The sequence below is a fragment of the Pinus tabuliformis genome, chromosome 1_1, assembly GCF_031772625.1.
Source record: "Pinus tabuliformis cultivar Carrire ecotype Pingquan chromosome 1_1, CPIR1, whole genome shotgun sequence".
NCBI lineage: Eukaryota > Viridiplantae > Streptophyta > Pinopsida > Pinales > Pinaceae > Pinus > Pinus tabuliformis.
Genome location: NC_142297.1, coordinates 965,143,941 through 965,163,704, shown reverse-complemented (window position 1 = coordinate 965,163,704; position 19,764 = coordinate 965,143,941). Strand labels below are relative to the sequence as shown.

General features: G+C 41.4%; 1 protein-coding gene across 3 annotated transcripts in view; it reads left to right on the top strand.

The window, feature by feature from the left end:
- The window catches only part of LOC149217706 (alpha-mannosidase-like), a 282,843-nt gene that overhangs the window by 112,020 nt on the left and 151,059 nt on the right, over nt 1-19,764 (top strand). For all 3 annotated transcript variants that reach the window (XM_089393051.1, XM_089393049.1, XM_089393050.1), the window contains exons 17-19: nt 5,599-5,646; nt 5,784-5,843; nt 6,020-6,091. In XM_089393051.1, the coding sequence (XP_089249177.1) occupies nt 5,599-5,646; nt 5,784-5,843; nt 6,020-6,091 (180 nt within the window). The remainder of the gene's footprint in view (nt 1-5,598; nt 5,647-5,783; nt 5,844-6,019; nt 6,092-19,764) is intronic.

Sequence of the window (19,764 nt, the reverse complement as noted above, 5' to 3'; positions counted from 1 at the left end):
ATGCGCTTTGAAATAGGCAGATACTTCAGTGGCACTGGTTTGTATGGTAACTTCCATGCAATGGACGACAGAGATAGATTTGATACTCTCACATGGTGGGAAACATATGGCAGCCATGGACTTTTGCCAAAATTGGCAAAAAAAGTTATTTCACAGGTTGTAAATACTTCTTCTGCAGAGAGGTGTTGGAGCACCTACAGCTACATACATAATGTAAAAAGAAACAGAATCAATGAAAACCGAGCAGAAAGCTTGATTTATGTGCACTACAACTTGAGGTTGTTGAGTCATTACTGTGATCGGGATTATGAGGATCCCACATATAAAATTTGGGACAATCACCCAGAGGATGACAATTTGGAGGATGGCATTGTACATATTGAAGAACTGGAAGAGGAACTTGTAAGGGATGAAGATGAAGCAGCTGTAGCAGCCGTGCCACCTCCACCTCCACCTCCACCATCTAGTAGCAGTGCTCGAGGTCCGAGTCTTGTTCGTTTGCTTTCGCCACCTCCATCTACACCCTCACGTGGAGGTTCTAGTTCTGGTCATCGGTCTGTGCGGGAGACTCCTAGAAGACCACCACGACCTGCTTATACTCCTGGAGACTCTCGTGGCAAGGGCCACTTGTAGATTTACAGTTTACTTGTCTTTTTTAGTTTCTATTAGACTTTAGTTTTCATAACTGTTGAGTTTTGAGTCCTTGACTCTTGACTCTTGACTCTTTCATATCATAATGATATTTTTTGTAAACAATATATCACCGTGACAATGAAAATTTGAAGTTTGAAGTTGGGCCTTGGCAATTATAACTCATTGGTAATGATGTGAATTATGAATATGATGCTTCATGAAAGACTAAAGTTGTTTCATTTCATTTCATTATTCATGTTTCATTTTATAAATTTATAACATTTCATATCATGTTAATAGTTAGAAGTTAGGACTTAGAAATATCTTAGATATTACTTCTTGTAATGGTTAAATTTAGCTTACAAGTACAACTTTGGTGATCAATGATGATAAATGTTATTGAATTTTCAATTTTGAAAGCTTGAAGTTGAAACTTTAAGATTGAATTTGATGAATCATGATTCATGAGACTCAATATGTTGCAGTTGTAATATGTATTTTACTAACTTGTGGACATGGTTGATGACGATTATAATTTCTAGATGATTGATGTGATATGGTTCAATGATCAATCTATGTTTTTTTATGTTTTTTATGTCTAATTCATCATTCTACATGTTTTTGTTGACATATATGTATCAAAAATAAAAAAATATAAAATATATATATATTTTTAAAAAATCGCTCCCGGATTCGCTCCAAAACTAGGAGCTTCTGAAAATGGTCGCTCCCGCTCCCGTTTTCGCTCCCGCTCCCTGCTCCCGCTCTCAAGCAAAATGGGTCTAGCCTCTTAATAAAATAGAATGGGCCCCCATCACCTCCAAAATTGGCCCCAAAATGTAGAAATAAATATTGTTCCAAAATAATTTAGGAAGGGACATGAGAGTCCTCCCCTCCCAAATGTTGCTTGTCCCCAAGCAAATTCAGTGTTGGACACATAAGTATGTGCTCGCCCTCCCAAGTAGCATTCTCAAGCCCACGGCTGAGAAATCTCTCCCCTAGTGGAGTGTCATCCAAATATCTCGGATGAGCTCCTTGTCCACTGCTGCTCATGCCCAGAGTGCCAAAGGACAACAACAAAATCGACTGTGCTCGTGAGGGATGTGGAAGAGGGTCAGGCATGTGAGCCCTCATGGATACCATCAAGTATCACTCATCTGTTGGGACATCGATCCTGGGTAAACTACACCCAAAGGTATACTTGGTGTCTCCGTCCATGAGTCTCATATAAAATTTGTTTAGGTGACGTGGCCTCTTTCTCACCAACATCCAGAGGTAACCTACTAGTGCTACAAGCCCCATATATGTATGTTTGAAAAGGGCCACTCTGATGCTCCAATGTGCATTCTAGTTGTACCATTAGGGAATCCAATCATTCCCCCACATGAGTTAGTTTGGCTGTTGACTTAGAAAAACTGCTCTCATGCCCTCCATCTCCTCGTTTTGCTGCAGAATGGCCTCTCGCACGGTGTTGGCCTTCCTTTTCAATGTTAGAAGGCTGACCTAGAATTGATGAAATTGTTATGGGTGGCCATCATCTAATACCACTGTATCTCTTGGCACCTCATAAATGGTGGATATGTTTCTTGGCACCTCACCAATCTGTTATGCACTACTATCACCCAGAAACTCGGACATGGCCCCGGACACCTCATCAATGGATACCTCAACAACGGATGGCAACTCCTCAACGGTGGACACCTCTGTGTCTCCTGGCACCTCGTCAATGGATGGCCCTATAAGTGTATGCTCCACTCTCTCCCACAAGGTGTTAGCTGGAGCTATCAAAGGAATCTCCAACAAAGTTGACTCTTGTGTCATGCTGAGTATATCTACGTGCTCCTCACAACCCTGCGTGCCCTCAGCCTCACGCTCAACCTCCTCCTTAGGCTCCTGATATCTAAAGTTAGGTCTCCACCAGCAAAATGACCTCCTGGTCTCACCCTCTAATTGTCCCTATCCTGTCTCCTCCTTTTGAGGAGATCTGGTCCCCTGATTTTGTTGACTTTCCCCACATAGTGTAGATGGTTGCATCCCCACGACCTGTGTACCTCTAGTGTATCTGATGTAAGAATGAGGATGGATCTAGTCTGACACCTTCCTCAACTAGGCCAACCTCTCATCGTTCTAGCAGATTCCACCCTAGAATTCTTACATATTAAATCTTCCTTGAGCCATGGATTTTTCTATGGTTTCACCCATCACTTGTGAAGATTTCACCACTGAAATTCTATTGCAGCAACTGGAATTAATTTTTCTAACTGGAAATTGAGAAAATACTGGTGCACACACATGAAAATATAACACCATTATTTTTGGACAAAAGTCCTCGGAAAAACCCATCTTGGGAAAACCGATGCAGTAGCTGAGGGTTTTTAATTATTAAGCAGCAGTGAGAAATTCTGAGTACAATCTATAGATACCCTTTTGTCAATCCAATCAACAAAATAATTTGGCCAAAATATCTATGAGGCAAATACCTCCACACCATGCTTGACCCAACTCCGACAACTAGCCAAACTAGCTAGTCGCACAGCGTCTGAGTGAGCCTCTGCGCAACACTTGCACAGGCTCTAACTCACTAAGCCCCGAAACTGCAAGAAAAAATGATGTCCTGGCTGATGCTACCTCTGGAAGAAATTTTCTTGGCCTCTTGGAGAATTTCCTGACCAATTGCAATTGAATCGCCCTTCCCTTTCGCAAAATTGATCTCGCTCTGAATCTATTTGATTTCTTGGATACTAGAACACCATCCAATGCTACAAAAACCAACATCACTATGCATACATGCCCAAATCTTCCATGATCTTGTTGGCTACCCCACAGCTGGCCAAGATCATGTTTTGATACCACTGTAATATTCCAAATGGAAAAGTACCGTAGATAACAAAAGCAATGAACTAGTTGCAACTACAAATTCATAAATGCAAAACCATTCACATTTGAACATGGAAATAGGAGCAAAAACTCTGATTCATTGTATTAATTTTGATAAATATGAGTACAATAAATGGGATTAGCAGAACTTAGGCTTGCTACTGCAAGCTATGGCAAGAACCCAGGTGTGACTACACTGCTCAAATGCTGGGAAGATCCCCCAGGAAGAACTGTGCATGCCCAAGAAGAACTACTAGTCGTTGTTGGAAGGAAATTGGAGGAACTGCTCTGAAGAGTGCCCAAAATGAGTTGAAACTCTGATGGTGGCCTCCTCACTAGATACCCGACAAGACCCAGAAATATCTCATGAACCCAAGTGGTGGAAATGGTGCTAGGGTGAACTGCGCCATACTCCAACAAGTTTTGTTGCTTGCTGGTGGATGGAACTAGGAATTCTGCCCTCAGAAGTGCTTAGAAAATTCTGCAAAATTAATCCTAGCCTCGTCATACCAAACCCACAAAAGCCCAGAAGGGGTTTGGTTTAGATCCACAAGTCATCAGTGCCCCCAAAATGGTGCGAGCTCCTCTCTCTGTCAGACAATCGCACTGCTGGAAATAGCTCAGCCAATACGTGCCACAATCCTCACCGGAATGTCTCCCAAATTCCTGCAAATCTCCCTGGAAAAACACCTTCTATTCCCTTCCTCCATCTCTCCACAAATTCTTCTCCCTTCTTCCCTTGCACAGGCTAAGTCAGAAACACTTGCACAATGCTCAAAGTGAGAGAAATGGATCCTTAAAATCACTGCCTCACAGCCCAACAAATTCGCTACAAAATCTCTGGCTATGTGTGGGAAAAACTCCTGCAAATCCTCCAAAACTCTTGCAATCTATAGTTGATTTCAATTGGGGTGCTTTGAACAACTTTTGCGCCCAAGGACAATATGCACCAGTTGGAAATGATCTGCAATGTAGCTCCTTTATAAGTCCTGAGATAGACTTCTCTCTACTCTCCTAAGGTGACACTCGGAGTTCACCAAAGTTAGAGGTGGAATTCCAGCTTGGGAATCCCTCATGCTAAACAACATTGGTTGACTTGGTTAAACAACTCAAGCAAACTTGTGTTCAGAAGTTAAATTGTGAAAAGATGCAAATGAAGGCATCTTCTCCTTATTTATAATTTCTGGCCTCCTTCTCTTCCTTGGTGGCCCCTACTCTTTTTGTCTCCTAATTCGCACCCCCTCCTCTTTTCTCTCTCCTCTAAGAGTGTGATTTCCCTTCTTGAGCCGAATTTCTCTCTCTTGTGGGCCCCACGTTCCACTAGAGCTGCAATTTCCCTTTTTCCTCCTAAGTCCCAATGCTGGAATTGCTTCTTCTTCCAAAAATCGTCTCTAATGTGGAAAATCATGTTACAAAAACATATTTTATAATCTTTATATACAATATACTATCTTATCACCAGTTTATAAGCTAGGTTTCATTTTACTAGATTTGACCACTTTGTGATTTTAGTTTTTGAATGCATTATTTTTTTTGGAGAAAATGCTTCTTGTATTAACATATCAAATATGTACAAAACAAAAAGAAAGAAAGTGTGCGCAACAAGTGTAACCTTTTTCTCAGTGCTACCAGGACTGAAATCAGGTTAGAGTTGGCAAGCACATGAACATTTTTACTGTCCCTAATCAATAAAAAGCCTGAATGCATTATTATCTCCAATGGAGTACAGAAATTTATGCATGGTTTCCTTGTGGTATTATAAAATTTCCTTAGAAAAATTATAATAATTCAAGTATGAATTGCTCATTTACGTGAAGTATCATCAAATAACATCTATGTTTGATTAGGTATGTTCATAGTCAACAGTCAAAATGACTGTTTTGTAGCTTCAATATTCAACAATAATGAAAATTCAGAAACCTTATCTACGAAAAAGGAGTAACGTCGTTAAGATTTTACGTCAAGATACAAAATACCACTATCTGCCAAGTAAAGCATGTTTGCTAGTTAGTACTCCATGATGAATTTTATCTTGTCAATATCTAGCTTATACTTAAGTTGGCTAATGTTTTGTTTCTGTTGCAATAGGTAAAGGTTCCAATGCAGCAATCATATCTTTGGTATGGTCCCGATGAGGTATTCTAATATTATTGCCGCATTTCAAGTACAAATTTTTGGAACATATATTACTTTTCCTCAATTGCATATTCAAAGCATTACATATCCTTCTTGGTTAATATAATTTTGTGTTAAATCTATGAATGTTTTTCAAGGGTTCTGGAGCATATGTATTTTCTCCAAATGGTGCCCCTCCAACAACTGTTTCAAGATTGGTATAAATGTTGCAACTTTGTGTTAGCTTCCCATCACCAGTAACATAATTCACTAAAGGATTGAATCACTATAACGTTTCTTTCATGGAAAATATGTCGCTTCATTTAAAATCTCATTCTCTTGGACAAAATGTCAAAACAATGTTTATCTTTTTATAAAGCCGTTCATATTGCAGGTACCATTGACGATCATGAGGGGACCTTTTGTTGATGAAGTCCATCAAGAATTCAGCTCATGGATCTATCAGGTAGAAAAAAAAAATTTCAAAATTCTTTCAGAATTGTGGATTTATTTTCAGATATTTTTTATTAATGACATATCCTTTCATGTACTGAAATTCTGAATATGAAATAATGTGGAAGATAGATTTAACAAAAGTTGGAAATAGGTGAGCTATAACCTTTTGAGGCAAAGAATGCTTTCTAAATGACAATAAATATGTGGAGATGGTATCCAGCTTTCTATGTAAAATTTCAGCTTTTTCTTGAGTGTCTTTTAGTACTTTTCATTAGGATGTTGTCACCATGAACAAACTTTAGTATGGTGCCACTTTGGTAGTTTGTGTTTTTACAAACTACCCTTATTGTTTGTGCTACCCACCATTTTGTGGATAATATCTCTAGGAGAATTTTTTTCTCCAAGATGGTCCTCAGCCAATAGCCCCTTGTAGCCCCCAGCTAGCTCATTGTGCCATTTCTCCGCCACTTGAGCCAGCCATGTGGTCCCTCGTCCATCTGCCATGATCATATGTTTGGAGGTGGGCCTCTCGAACCTGAAGGTATGCCTTGTCATTTGGAAATTGAGTATTGTAGTTTTCTTATCATGGACACTTCTGGGTATGGATTAATGTGGGGATTCGACGTTAAGAATGGGCTAGGTCTGTGCTGTTGTCCCCTAGACCCCTTTTAGGCATTAACTGTTGGAAATAATACTGAGAGGGGGGGTGAATCAGTATTATCTAATTCTTTTAATAAATCTTCTTTATTTGTTCTTTGAATTATTTTTGCATGTCAGTACCATAAAATAATGAGCATGAACAAAAGAAAACAGATAGTCACACCAAAGAACACAAGATGTAAGGTGGAAACCCAATGTGGGTGAAAACCACCTGCTGCAATATGTCTCTATCTTCTTTCAAATTAGAAACTCCTTTTACAATGGTTTTGTACTGGTGCAGTCCTTTACCAGTACGCAGGCTGCAACCTGCAGAAAGCTACAACTCTCTCTCTCGTTTTCCAGTCTCTCCTGGAAGGGAGCTACAACCCCCTACTTCTTTTCTTACAAGGACCACTTTTCATAAATTTTCAAACTGGATCCATAAGCATCAAATGATCATCAAGTATAAGAGAATCACCCAATCAACTGTAGTAACCAGATCAACAATAATAGGACCAAACCCAGAACACAACAATGATAAACAAAGATCTTAAGAGAAGTAAGCACCCTGCTCAACTGCTCGCCTGCTTACGTAAGCACCCTGCTCAACTGCTGGCCTGCTTACTGTACTCACCCTGCTCAACTGCTTGCCTGCTTACAGTACGCACCCTGCTCAACTGCTAGCCTGCTTATGTACGCACCCTGCTCAACTGCTAGCCTGCGTACCTTGCTCTGAGTCCATTGAACTGCCTGCGGACCTCCGCACCTGCAACCCTTCTGTGCCTGCGTATGTACGCACCTGCAACCCTTCTGTGCCTGCGTATGTACGCACCTGCAGCCCTTCTGTGCCTGCGTACCTCCGCACCTTCAACCCTTCTGTGCCTGCGTACCTCCGCACCTGCAACCCTTCTGTGCCTGCGTACCGACGCACCTGAAACGCTTCGTTCCTGCGTACGTACGCACTTTTCTTTCACTGAACCTGCGTACCTTCGGGCATAGATGATTTCAAGACTTCAGAATTAACCCAGACAGTCAGATCTACAGATCTGAACATGCGCCGAAGAGATCTCAGTCCATCAATAGATTCGCCTTATTTAGATCTAGACCAGATCTAGCCCTCATAATATATTCAACCCAAAACATGCTCAAGCCAAATGATCTCCTTTGCTTTATATAGGAAAGCTCTTCCTTAAAACATGGATCAATACCACGAGCCGACACCATAATAACCCAATACCGTCGGCTAAATACCAAGAGTAAAATATAAGAAAACCCCACATGTGAATTTCTTTGCCTTGAAATGTGTGCACTGGGGGTACGCACCTCCTGAACGGGATAACTGCGGGTATGTACGCACTTTATGTAACACTGACCTGCGTGTACGCACCTTATGTAAGGTGTACTTGCGTACCCCTTCTTTTCTTCAATATTTGATAGCTGATCATCAATCTCTGCTGCTGACTTGAAGTACTGTGATCTATCACCTGAATGGGTTGCCATCAAGGACAACACTTTAGCCATAATGCCAACAATCTCCCCCTTTGGACTTGATGGCAACCTCAAAACTTCAGCTTCATTCTCCCCCTTTGACATCAAGGGCAAAGGGTTATGCTCCCCCTGAATATGAACCAGATCTGCAACGAAGAACCATAATCCACCATGAAAGAGATAGAGACATATTGCAGCTACTTCCAAGATCTCCTTTTGCACATCCTCCATAATGCCAACAATGCATTAGATGCTCCCCCTGAGCCTGTACCATCAATCAGAAGAGGTTCAGCAACAAGATGATGCATCAACAACCCCCAGCTTTTGCCTGAGGTATTCAAAAGTGTCCCTGGGCAATGGTTTGGTGAGAATATCAGCAACTTGTTCCTTAGAAGGAACATACTCCAACTTGACCTTCTGTTCAAGCACTTGTTCCCGGAGAAAATGGTACTTGATTGGTATGTGCTTGGTTTTTGAATGCATAACAGGATTCTTTGAGATGCTGATTGCACTTGTGTTATCACATAAGATGGGGATTGGTGGTGTACAAGTGATTTGAAAATCATGCAAAGTCTGCATCATCCAAAGGAGTTGGGTGCAACAAGATGCAGCAGCAACATATTCCGCTTCAGCTGTAGACAAGGCAATTGAACTCTGTTTCTTGCTGAACCAAGATACCAGTCTGGAACCCATAAAGAACGCACCACCACTTGTGCTTTTCCTGTCATCCACGCTTTCGGCCCAATCTGCATCTGTATAAGCATGAAGTGTAAGATCTGTATCTCTAGGATACCATAAGCCATAATTTTGAGTCCCTTGAAGATATTTGAAAATTCTCTTCACTGCCTGAAGATGAGTCTCCTTCGGATTTGCCTGAAATCTTCCAACTATTCCAACTGCATGCATGATGTCCGGTCGGGTACCTGTCAAATAAAGTAAACTTCCAATCATAGATCTGTAGGTTGGTTGATGTACTGCTGCAGATTCATCATTTGCACTGAGGCTACATCCTGTGACCATGGGTGTACATACTGGTTTTGCATCTTCCATACCATATTTCTTCAAAATCTGTTTGAGATACTTGGTTTGAGATAAAAAGATTCCTCCTTCTTTTTGTTGGATTTGCAAACCAAGGAAATATGTCAGTTCTCCTAGCAAGGACATTTCAAATTCTTTCTGCATGACCAAGGCAAAACTTTGACTCATAGCTTCTTCATTGCTCCCAAAAATAATGTCATCTACATACACAACAAGTATTAGCAATTTGTCATTTTCAACTTTTATATAAAGATTGCTATCTGCTGATCCTTTTGAAAAGCCTTGTTGATGAAGATATTTGTCCAAACGGTAGTACCAAGCCCTTGGAGCTTGTTTGAGACCATAGAGAGCCTTCTTCAATCTGCATACAAGATTTGGATCATTTCCAAGAATGAACCCATCTGGCTGTTCAATGTACACTTCTTCTTCCAAGTCTCCATTCAGAAAGGCTGATTTCACGTCCATTTGAAATACTTTGAAGTTTTGAAAACTTGAGAGAGCAAGGAACATTCGGATGGCCTCAAGCCTTGCAACAGGAGCAAAGGTTTCTTCAAAGTCTATTCCTTCTTGCTGCGCATACCCTTTACAAACAAGTCTGGCTTTGTTTCTAATTACTTCTCCATTTTCATTCAATTTGTTTTTGAAGACCCATTTTGTCCCGATAACATTCTTATCTTTTGGTCTAGGAACCAGCTCCCAAGTGTTGTTCTTTTCGATCTGCTCAAGTTCTTCATCCATTGCTTTCACCCAACATTCATCTTTGCATGCCTCTTTCACATTTTGTGGTTCAGTAGAGGAGAGTAATGCCAAATAGCTTGAAGCTTCTGCAACTGTTCTTCTTGTTTGTACACCTGCTTCTTTCTGCCCCATAATCTGAGATTCTGGATGGTTCTTCTGAACATATCTGGATGGAGTCTTTTCTTCTATTCTTGTTTGCTCCTCAGGTTCTTCTTGAGGTTTTTCTTCATCATTCTGTCGTTGGGGGTAGCCTTCATCTTCTTCGATGTCTTCATGATGTACTTGCCTAGGAATGTATCCCTTCTCATCAACCACTACATCAATGCTGTCAACAATTCTGCCAAGTCTTTTATTGTAGCATTTGTATGCTTTGCTATGTGGAGAGTAACCAAGAAGAATGCCTTCATCTGCTCTAGGTTCAAGTTTGCCAAGCTGCTCATCAGTATTCTTGATATAGCATTTGCTCCCAAAGATTTTGAAGTGCTTTACTGAAGGAGTCCTACCACTCCAGAGCTCATGAGGAGTTTGAGTGCTGTTCACCCGGACATTTGTTTTGTTGAGAATAACAACTGCAGCATGTGCAGCTTCACCCCAGAAAGTTGCGGGAGTTCCTGACTCATCAAGCATAGCACGAGCCATTTGTTGGACTGTTCTGTTCATTCTTTCCACAACTCCATTTTGCTGAGGAGTTCTTGCTGTAGAGAATTCTCTTCTTATCCCATGTTCTTCACAGAAATCGAAAAATTCATTTGAAGTAAATTCCCCACCTCTGTCGGATCTGAGGCACTTAATTTTGTGACCTGATTCATTTTCAACCAAGGCTTTGAAGGATTTGAATTTTTCGAATGCTTCATCTTTGTGCTTCATAAGTCCTAACCAGACAAACCTGGAGAAATCGTCAATGAATAATATCAAGTATTCTTCTCCTCGAGGTGTTCTTTTCCTGAAAGGACCGCATGTATCTGTATGTACTAGCTCAAGAGGCATGCTAGCTGATCCTTCTTTTTCTGGAAAGTTAGTTCTGGTTTGTTTTCCAAACTGACATGATTTGCATATGGTGTTGTCAGGAATTTTGATATCTGGAAGATCGCGAACTGCCTGATATTTGCATGCTTTCCTTATTTGTGAAAAGCTTAGATGTCCCAACCTCCGATGCCATAACCAGTGCTCATCATCCTTGCTCAGATAGCATTGTTGTTGTCCTTCTTCAAATATGTACAGATTATTTGGAGTTCTTTTGCCTTTGATCACTGTTTTACCTGTATCAAGATCACGAACAAGACATCCATTTGATCTGAATATAACCTCGGTTCTTTGATCACACATCTGGCTGACACTTAGAAGATTATGCTTCAATCCATCAACATACAAAACATTTCCAGCCTTGACCTTTTCTTTTAACTGAGCAATGCCTTTTCCTTTTATAGTTGCAGGAGTATCATTTCCAAAAGAGACTTTCTTTCCCTTTTCTAGAGTAGAATAAGATTCAAGTTTTTCTTTATCACCTGTCATATGCTTCGAACATCCACTGTCAATGTACCATAGATTTTCCTGTCCCTCTGCATAAAATGCTATCCCACATCTTTCTGTTTGAGGTTCCTTTATTCTCCATGTTTTGGTGCTTGAGGCTTGTTCCTTTTTCTGCTGAAACCTGCTCCTGCATTCAGAGTCTTCATGACCAAAGTTATTGCAAATAGAACATTCAACTTCATTTTCAAGAACCGAAAAGTTGTTATAGGTCCTTTTTGTAATCCCCGTCATACTTCTTTGTTTTTGAGCTTCCCTAGTCATGATCGTTTTATATGCAACACATTGAGCTGCTTTGTGACCAAAGTTATGGCAAGAAAAGCATTGTCCATTGAAGAAACTTCTGCGGTTATCGAATCTACCAGCCAATTGATTGTAATTTCTATTGTCATCTATTCTTGAACCAAATTGAGAAGATTTTACCTGTGGCTGGTTGTAGCTTTTGTTCACCCTTAAGATGGATTCCCCCTGATAGTTTCTGTTTGTAATTCGTCCCTGCTTTACCTGATGATCTTCATTGTGCTTTTGCTCATTTCTTCTTGCTGCATCAAGATAACTTTTTGAGGTGGATGCTTGAGAAGTTTCTCCATTATAGCCCAGACCTGTCTTGTTTAGTGGAGACCGCTGCACATTGATAATCTCATCCAAAGTTTCAGATCCTTTGACAAACTTGAGATTAATAGCTTTTGTTTTCTCAATCTCTTTTCTAAGACCAACAATTTCACCTTCTAATTTTTCAAGATGTTTTTCCTTTTCATCAATTTGAAATTGTAGAGTATCAATGATCATGTTCTTTTCTTCTATACATCTCTTGAGTCTAGTAATTTCATCATAAAGGTTATCCACATCTATAGCATCCATATAATCATCATCTTCAAATGCATTAACAACTTATATTCATTACCTTGTTCATCTTCATCACTGTTAGATAGACCATCACTATCTTCATGAGTGTAGTAGCTTTTCTTATTTGCATTCTGTTTCTTGTTCCATCTAGCAGGTTCCTTTCCTTTATCCTTATAAGGACATTTTGCAGCATAATGACCTACTCTTCCACAAGCAAAGCATTTAAAAGGTAACTTACCTCTGAACCTTCCAGAACCCCTTTGAAGATTTCTGACAAAATTTGATTCTTCTTCCTCTTCTTCTGGGACGTGGCTCGCTTCATAATAATCTCCTTTGCCTGATGCCTTGAAAGCAGCTTCTCTTCTGTCTGATGGACCTCCCTTTCTCATTTCATAAGCAGTTAGAATTCCATGTAGCTGAGACATAGTAAGAATTCGTAGATTTTCCTTTTCTTCTATTGCAGATACTTTAGATTCAAACTTGGGGGACAATGATCTTAGAACCTTTTCAACCACAATAGCCTCTTTTATTTCTTCACCCAAATTTTTCATACAGTTAACAACCTCATCTACCCGAAGAAAATAGTTAGCCACACTTTCATCATTATACATTTTGAGAGTCTCATACTGAATTCTGAGAGTTTGAAGTTTAGCACGCTTTACCTGTTCATCTCCTTCATAGCTCGTGACAATTTTGTCCCATATCTCTTTTGCGGATTTATAGTGCATTACCTTCATGAATTCTGATTGAGATATACATCCTAATAGAGTACTGACTGCTTTCGCATTTGTGTCATACTTCTTTTTCTCGGCTGCATCTGTAGGAGTAGCTGAAGGAAAAGCGTAGCCTGTCTCTACGATGTCCCAAACTTCTGTACCAAGAGATTGAAGATAGGCAGTAACTCTTACCTTCCAATAATTGAAGTTTGTCCCATCAAAAACCGTGGCCTGATTGATGCTTCTCTCTCGTAGTTGCTCATGATGAACGATCTACCTTCAAGCGATCAAGCTTCTCTGAAGGACCAGCTCTGATACCAATTGTTGGAAATAATACTGAGAGGGGGGGTGAATCAGTATTATCTAATTCTTTTAATAAATCTTCTTTATTTGTTCTTTGAATTATTTTTGCATGTCAGTACCATAAAATAATAAGCATGAACAAAAGAAAACAGATAGTCACACCAAAGAACACAAGATGTAAGGTGGAAACCCAATGTGGGTGAAAACCACCTGCTGCAATATGTCTCTATCTTCTTTGAAATTAGAAACTCCTTTTACAATGGTTTTGTACTGGTGCAGTCCTTTACCAGTACGCAGGTTGCAACCTGCAGAAAGCTACAACTCTCTCTCTCGTTTTCCAGTCTCTCCTGGAAGGGAGCTACAACCCCCTACTTCTTTTCTTACAAGGACCACTTTTCATAAATTTTCAAACTGGATCCATAAGCATCAAATGATCATCAAGTATAAGAGAATCACCCAATCAACTGTAGTAACCAGATCAACAATAATAGGACCAAACCCAGAACACAACAATGATAAACAAAGATCTTAAGAGAAGTAAGCACCCTGCTCAACTGCTCGCCTGCTTACGTAAGCACCCTGCTCAACTGCTGGCCTTCTTACTGTACTCAACCTGCTCAACTGCTTGCCTGCTTACAGTACGCACCCTGCTCAACTGCTAGCCTGCTTATGTACGCACCCTGCTCAACTGCTAGCCTGCGTACCTCGCTCTGAGTCCATTGAACTGCCTGCGGACCTCCGCACCTGCAACCCTTCTGTGCCTGCGTATGTACGCACCTGCAACCCTTCTGTGCCTGCGTATGTACGCACCTGCAGCCCTTCTGTGCCTGCGTACCTCCGCACCTTCAACCCTTCTGTGCCTACGTACCTCCGCACCTGCAACCCTTCTGTGCCTGCGTACCGGCACACCTGAAACGTACTTTTCTTTCACTGAACCTGCGTACCTTCGGGCATAGATGATTTCAAGACTTCAGAATTAACCCAGACAGTCAGATCTACAGATCTGAACATGCGCCGAAGAGATCTCAGTCCATCAATAGATTCGCCTTATTTAGATCTAGACCAGATCTAGCCCTCATAAGATATTCAACCCAAAACATGCTCAAGCCAAATGATCTCCTTTGCTTTATATAGGAAAGCTCTTCCTTAAAATATGGATCAATACCACGAGCCGACACCATAATAACCCAATACCGTCGGCTAAATACCAAGAGTAAAATATAAGAAAACCCCACATGTGAATTTCTTTGCCTTGAAATGTGTGCACTGGGGGTACGCACCTCCTGAACGAGATAACTGCGGGTATGTACGCACTTTATGTAACACTGACCTGCGTGTACGCACCTTATGTAAGGTGTACCTGCGTACCCCTTCTTTTCTTCAATATTTGATAGCTGATCATCAATCTCTGTTGCTGACTTGAAGTACTGTGATCTATCACCTGAATGGGTTGCCATCAAGGACAACACTTTAGCCATAATGCCAACATTAACCTTGGATTCTAGTCTCGGAGGATCTCTTTTATTGACCTCTAGGGATGATATTTCATGGGAAACCCCGATTTTGGTTGTGTGGTCCCACTCCCTTATCTGCTTATATTACCCTCTTTCCATTCATTATCACCCCATTCATCATTTCTCCCACTTGCGTCCACATTCCTCCATTGAGTTCACATAGGGCTAGCTTGCCCCTTTCCCTTTCCCACATCTTAGGTAATGGCCTAGAAAGAAGCCTGGAGGTTGATGCAGCTAAAAAGAAAGATAAAAGCATATATGGCTGCATTCAATAGGAAAATGTACCACAAAATGCAAAAGATGGTTGGGAAAAATACATTTAGCATGTGGGAAAAAGCAAATACATGAGCTCTACCCCATCATCATGTCCATCACCCTGGTTCCAACAGGTTCTATGAACCTTCTTCATCATATAAGAACCCATGATTGTCCCAACCCCTGGTGGGCGATGAACCGCCCCACGTTAAAAGGGGGAATTCACTGCTATATCTTATACATCATGCTCCAACCCCTTGAGCCCCGAGCAGTTAATCAAAGAAAATCATAAAAAGGAAAAAGGCATAAAAGTGTTGGAATTTCTAAGTCTATCTGTTAAAAACCCTTCGTGTACTTTTCTGATTTATTCCTACCTATTTGATCTGTTAATTAACAAGTTATTTACCATGTAAATACTGGAAATAAATACAAGTACATGCTCAACACATTACAGATCATCAACTGAAGGAAACAGAAACAAGCACACAAGTGACATCGTTGTTTTTGGACTAATGTCCCCGGAGAAACTTAATGCAGGAAAATCGGTGCAGCTATCTGAGGGTTTGATTTATTAAGCAGTTTCAGAATACAATCTAGGTGCCAAATCTGGTTGACCCAACAAAGAAAAATTTCGGCAGTATTACCTCTCTACTCGGAAGCAGATATTCCGGCTGAAACCCCGGATAAACACTTCGGCAGCTCCACAGTGCCAATCTGCCCCACGAAACCCCAGCGTCACCCTCTAGGGACTGTGTCAGCTCTCTCTAGCCCATCGTTAGCCTAGCGTCACTTTGGCTTGGCCTGCATCAGCCTCTAGAGGCACTGTGTTAGTCCTCTGGCCCTCTACGTCACTCACGCTGACCCTATGAGGCACTGTGCAGCTCCTAGCTGCCTTTGCGTGAGCCCTGGTTGGCTTTGCGTGACCCCTTGGTTGGTTCTGCGTCCCTCTCTCCGGCTACTGCACTGATCCTCTCAGTGCCATCTCTGCCTTTCTTCTTTTGTATTCACTGCCCCTCAGCTGCAACTCTGAGTACTCTCTCAACTTTCTCAGCAAACCCATCCCCAGAAAGTCGAAATCTTGATCTCCTGGTGTGTTCTCCAAGTGACCCTCAAGCCTCCTCTTATACTTTTCTCGTTGACAAATCAATGGCCGAGATTAAGTCCCTAATCAACGGCTAAGATTAGATCTGGATTGATCCATGACTTTTGGATCATTCTAACATAGTTTTATATTAATTCACATTAATATTTTATTTTCCTTAAGTTTAGACTTAGGGACTCCATTAAAAATATTAATTATTTTAATATTTCAAAATTGTTTAGACTCTGCCCAAACCCTTTCTGGGTATTGGATATCTCATGTGCCTTAGCCTCTCCACCAATTTTCGTGGCTAGAACACATCTGATTCTACCCCAAATCAACAAAAAGAAGGTGGAAAAATCAAGGTCGCGGCACCACATGTACCATGATTGTTCCCTCCTACACATTATAAACCCTAGTGTGGGCTTCCCTCTTATTAGCTACCAGTGTACGCCAACATGTGACCCAGGGATGCCCCTTCTCATTCCCTACTTCATTTATCTATCTGTCACAAGCCACCACATTTTGAAGGATGTACCTTGACTATATTATCCCCTTTAGAAGTGGAAACCACCTAATAGGATTATTGGTTAACCCCATTTGGAGTTTAGGAGACATTGGCACATCCCGAAGTCAATTATGGAAGGGCATGCTATTATGAAATCCCCACCTGTGATCCATGACTAGGTAAGATCATTTACTCGATTTCTCTAATGACTTCTTGTACTGGAAGGCTAGGGAACGAATTGGATCTTATGCAAGATTGCAAATAGTTTTCATTTTGAGTTTGGTCTCCCTATATGAGGTCCTAATCCTCCAGAGAGTCACATTGCCACATCTAGGGTGAGCGTTGAGAGCCATGGGCCTCAATAGCACCAGATTACACTCCATGGATCCCCACTCCTGGGAAGTCCTGGTTACCGGGTGCAAGCCCCGGAAGTGATGATTGATGCTATGTGATTCGTTCTCCACATTTCACTAGTTTCAATCCCACTTCTTCACCCCTGTGAGCATCACCCGATGCAATGAGTGCTAAGTGAACTATTCAAAAATCATGAGAAATTAGTCAGTTACGACTACCTCTCATGGAAATGGTCATACGTTTGAATGACTTACTTAACGCAGTTGAATCCCAAAAATGATATCTAATATAATGCACTGCGTAAATCCCCCATACTTAAATTCAAAAAGAGTCAAGGGATCTCTACTTGAATGGTTCATGAGGCACAATACTTGCTAAGGTTTTGCAAATGGGGTAGCAAGCTAAGTGGGCTTGATTGTGGGAAAAACTCCACAGTTAAGCGCGCTTGAGCCAGAGGAGTTCTGGGATGGGTGACCTCCTGGGAAGTCCTGGTTACCGGGTGCAAGCCCCGGAAGTGATGATTGATGCTATGTGATTCGTTCTCCACATTTCACTAGTTTCAATCCCACTTCTTCACCCCTGTGAGCATCACCCGATGCAATGAGTGCTAAGTGAACTATTCAAAAATCATGAGAAATTAGTCAGTTACGACTACCTCTCATGGAAATGGTCATACGTTTGAATGACTTACTTAACGCAGTTGAATCCCAAAAATGATATCTAATATAATGCACTGCGTAAATCCCCCATACTTAAATTCAAAAAGAGTCAAGGGATCTCTACTTGAATGGTTCATGAGGCACAATACTTGCTAAGGTTTTGCAAATGGGGTAGCAAGCTAAGTGGGCTTGATTGTGGGAAAAACTCCACAGTTAAGCGCGCTTGAGCCAGAGGAGTTCTGGGATGGGTGACCTCCTGGGAAGTCCTGGTTACCGGGTGCAAGCCCCGGAAGTGATGATTGATGCTATGTGATTCGTTCTCCACATTTCACTAGTTTCAATCCCACTTCTTCACCCCTGTGAGCATCACCCGATGCAATGAGTGCTAAGTGAACTATTCAAAAATCATGAGAAATTAGTCAGTTACGACTACCTCTCATGGAAATGGTCATACGTTTGAATGACTTACTTAACGCAGTTGAATCCCAAAAATGATATCTAATATAATGCACTGCGTAAATCCCCCATACTTAAATTCAAAAAGAGTCAAGGGATCTCTACTTGAATGGTTCATGAGGCACAATACTTGCTAAGGTTTTGCAAATGGGGTAGCAAGCTAAGTGGGCTTGATTGTGGGAAAAACTCCACAGTTAAGCACGCTTGAGCCAGAGGAGTTCTGGGATGGGTGACCTCCTGGGAAGTCCTGGTTACCGGGTGCAAGCCCCGGAAGTGATGATTGATGCTATGTGATTCGTTCTCCACATTTCACTAGTTTCAATCCCACTTCTTCACCCCTGTGAGCATCACCCGATGCAATGAGTGCTAAGTGAACTATTCAAAAATCATGAGAAATTAGTCAGTTACGACTACCTCTCATGGAAATGGTCATACGTTTGAATGACTTACTTAACGCAGTTGAATCCCAAAAATGATATCTAATATAATGCACTGCGTAAATCCCCCATATTTAGAGATTTCTCGTGGTAGACTTATTAGACGAGGAGGATGTACCTGATCCATCATGCCTAGCTGGCCCTGGATCTATACCATACACTTGGCAAATGATCCAAGACTTCCACGATGACGTGGCACAACCTACACCATCTTCCTAGCCCTTGCAGGAAATCTACATGCATATTCAATTTGTTTGAAGACCCATGAGGACACTTGTGTGCCCCCACATTTCATTTGGAGCACCACAGGTTATTACTAGGTAACCTGTGGTGCTCCAAATGAAATGTGGGGGTACACAAGTGTCTTCATGGGTCTTCAAACAAATTGAATATGCTTGTAGATTGCCTGCAAGGGCTAGGAAGATGGTGTAGGTTGTGCCACCTCATTGTGGAAGTCCTGGATCATTTGCCAAGTGTATGGTATAGATCCAGGGCCAGCTGGGAATGATGGATCAAGTGCATCCTCCTCGTCCAATAAGTGAACCACGAGAAATCTCTGAATGGCTATGGAGATCCATGGAGTGTAATCTGCTGCTATGGAGGCCCATGGCTCTCAACGCTCACCCTACATGTGGCAATGTGGCTCTCTGGAGGATTAGGACCTCATATAGGGAGACCAAACTCAAGATGTAAACTATCTACAATTTTGCATAAGATCCAATGCGTTCCTTAGCCTTCCAGTACAACAAGTCATTAGAGAAATCGAGTAAATGAGCTTACCTAATCATGGACCATAGGTGGGAACTTCATAATAAACTGCCCTACCATAATTGACTTTGAGATGTGCCAATGTCTCCTAAACTCCAAATGGGGTTAACCAATAATCCTATTAGGTGGTTTCCACTTCTAAAGGGGATAATATAGTCAAGGTACATCCTTCAAAATGTGGTGGCCTATGACAGATAGATGAATGAAGTAGGGAATGAGAAGGGGAATTCCTAGGTCAAGTGTTGGGCTACACGAGTAGCTAATAAGAGGGAAGCCCACACTTGGGTTTATAATGTGTAGGAGGGAGCAATCATGCTACATGTGGTGCCCCGACCTTGATTTTGACGCTCTTCTTT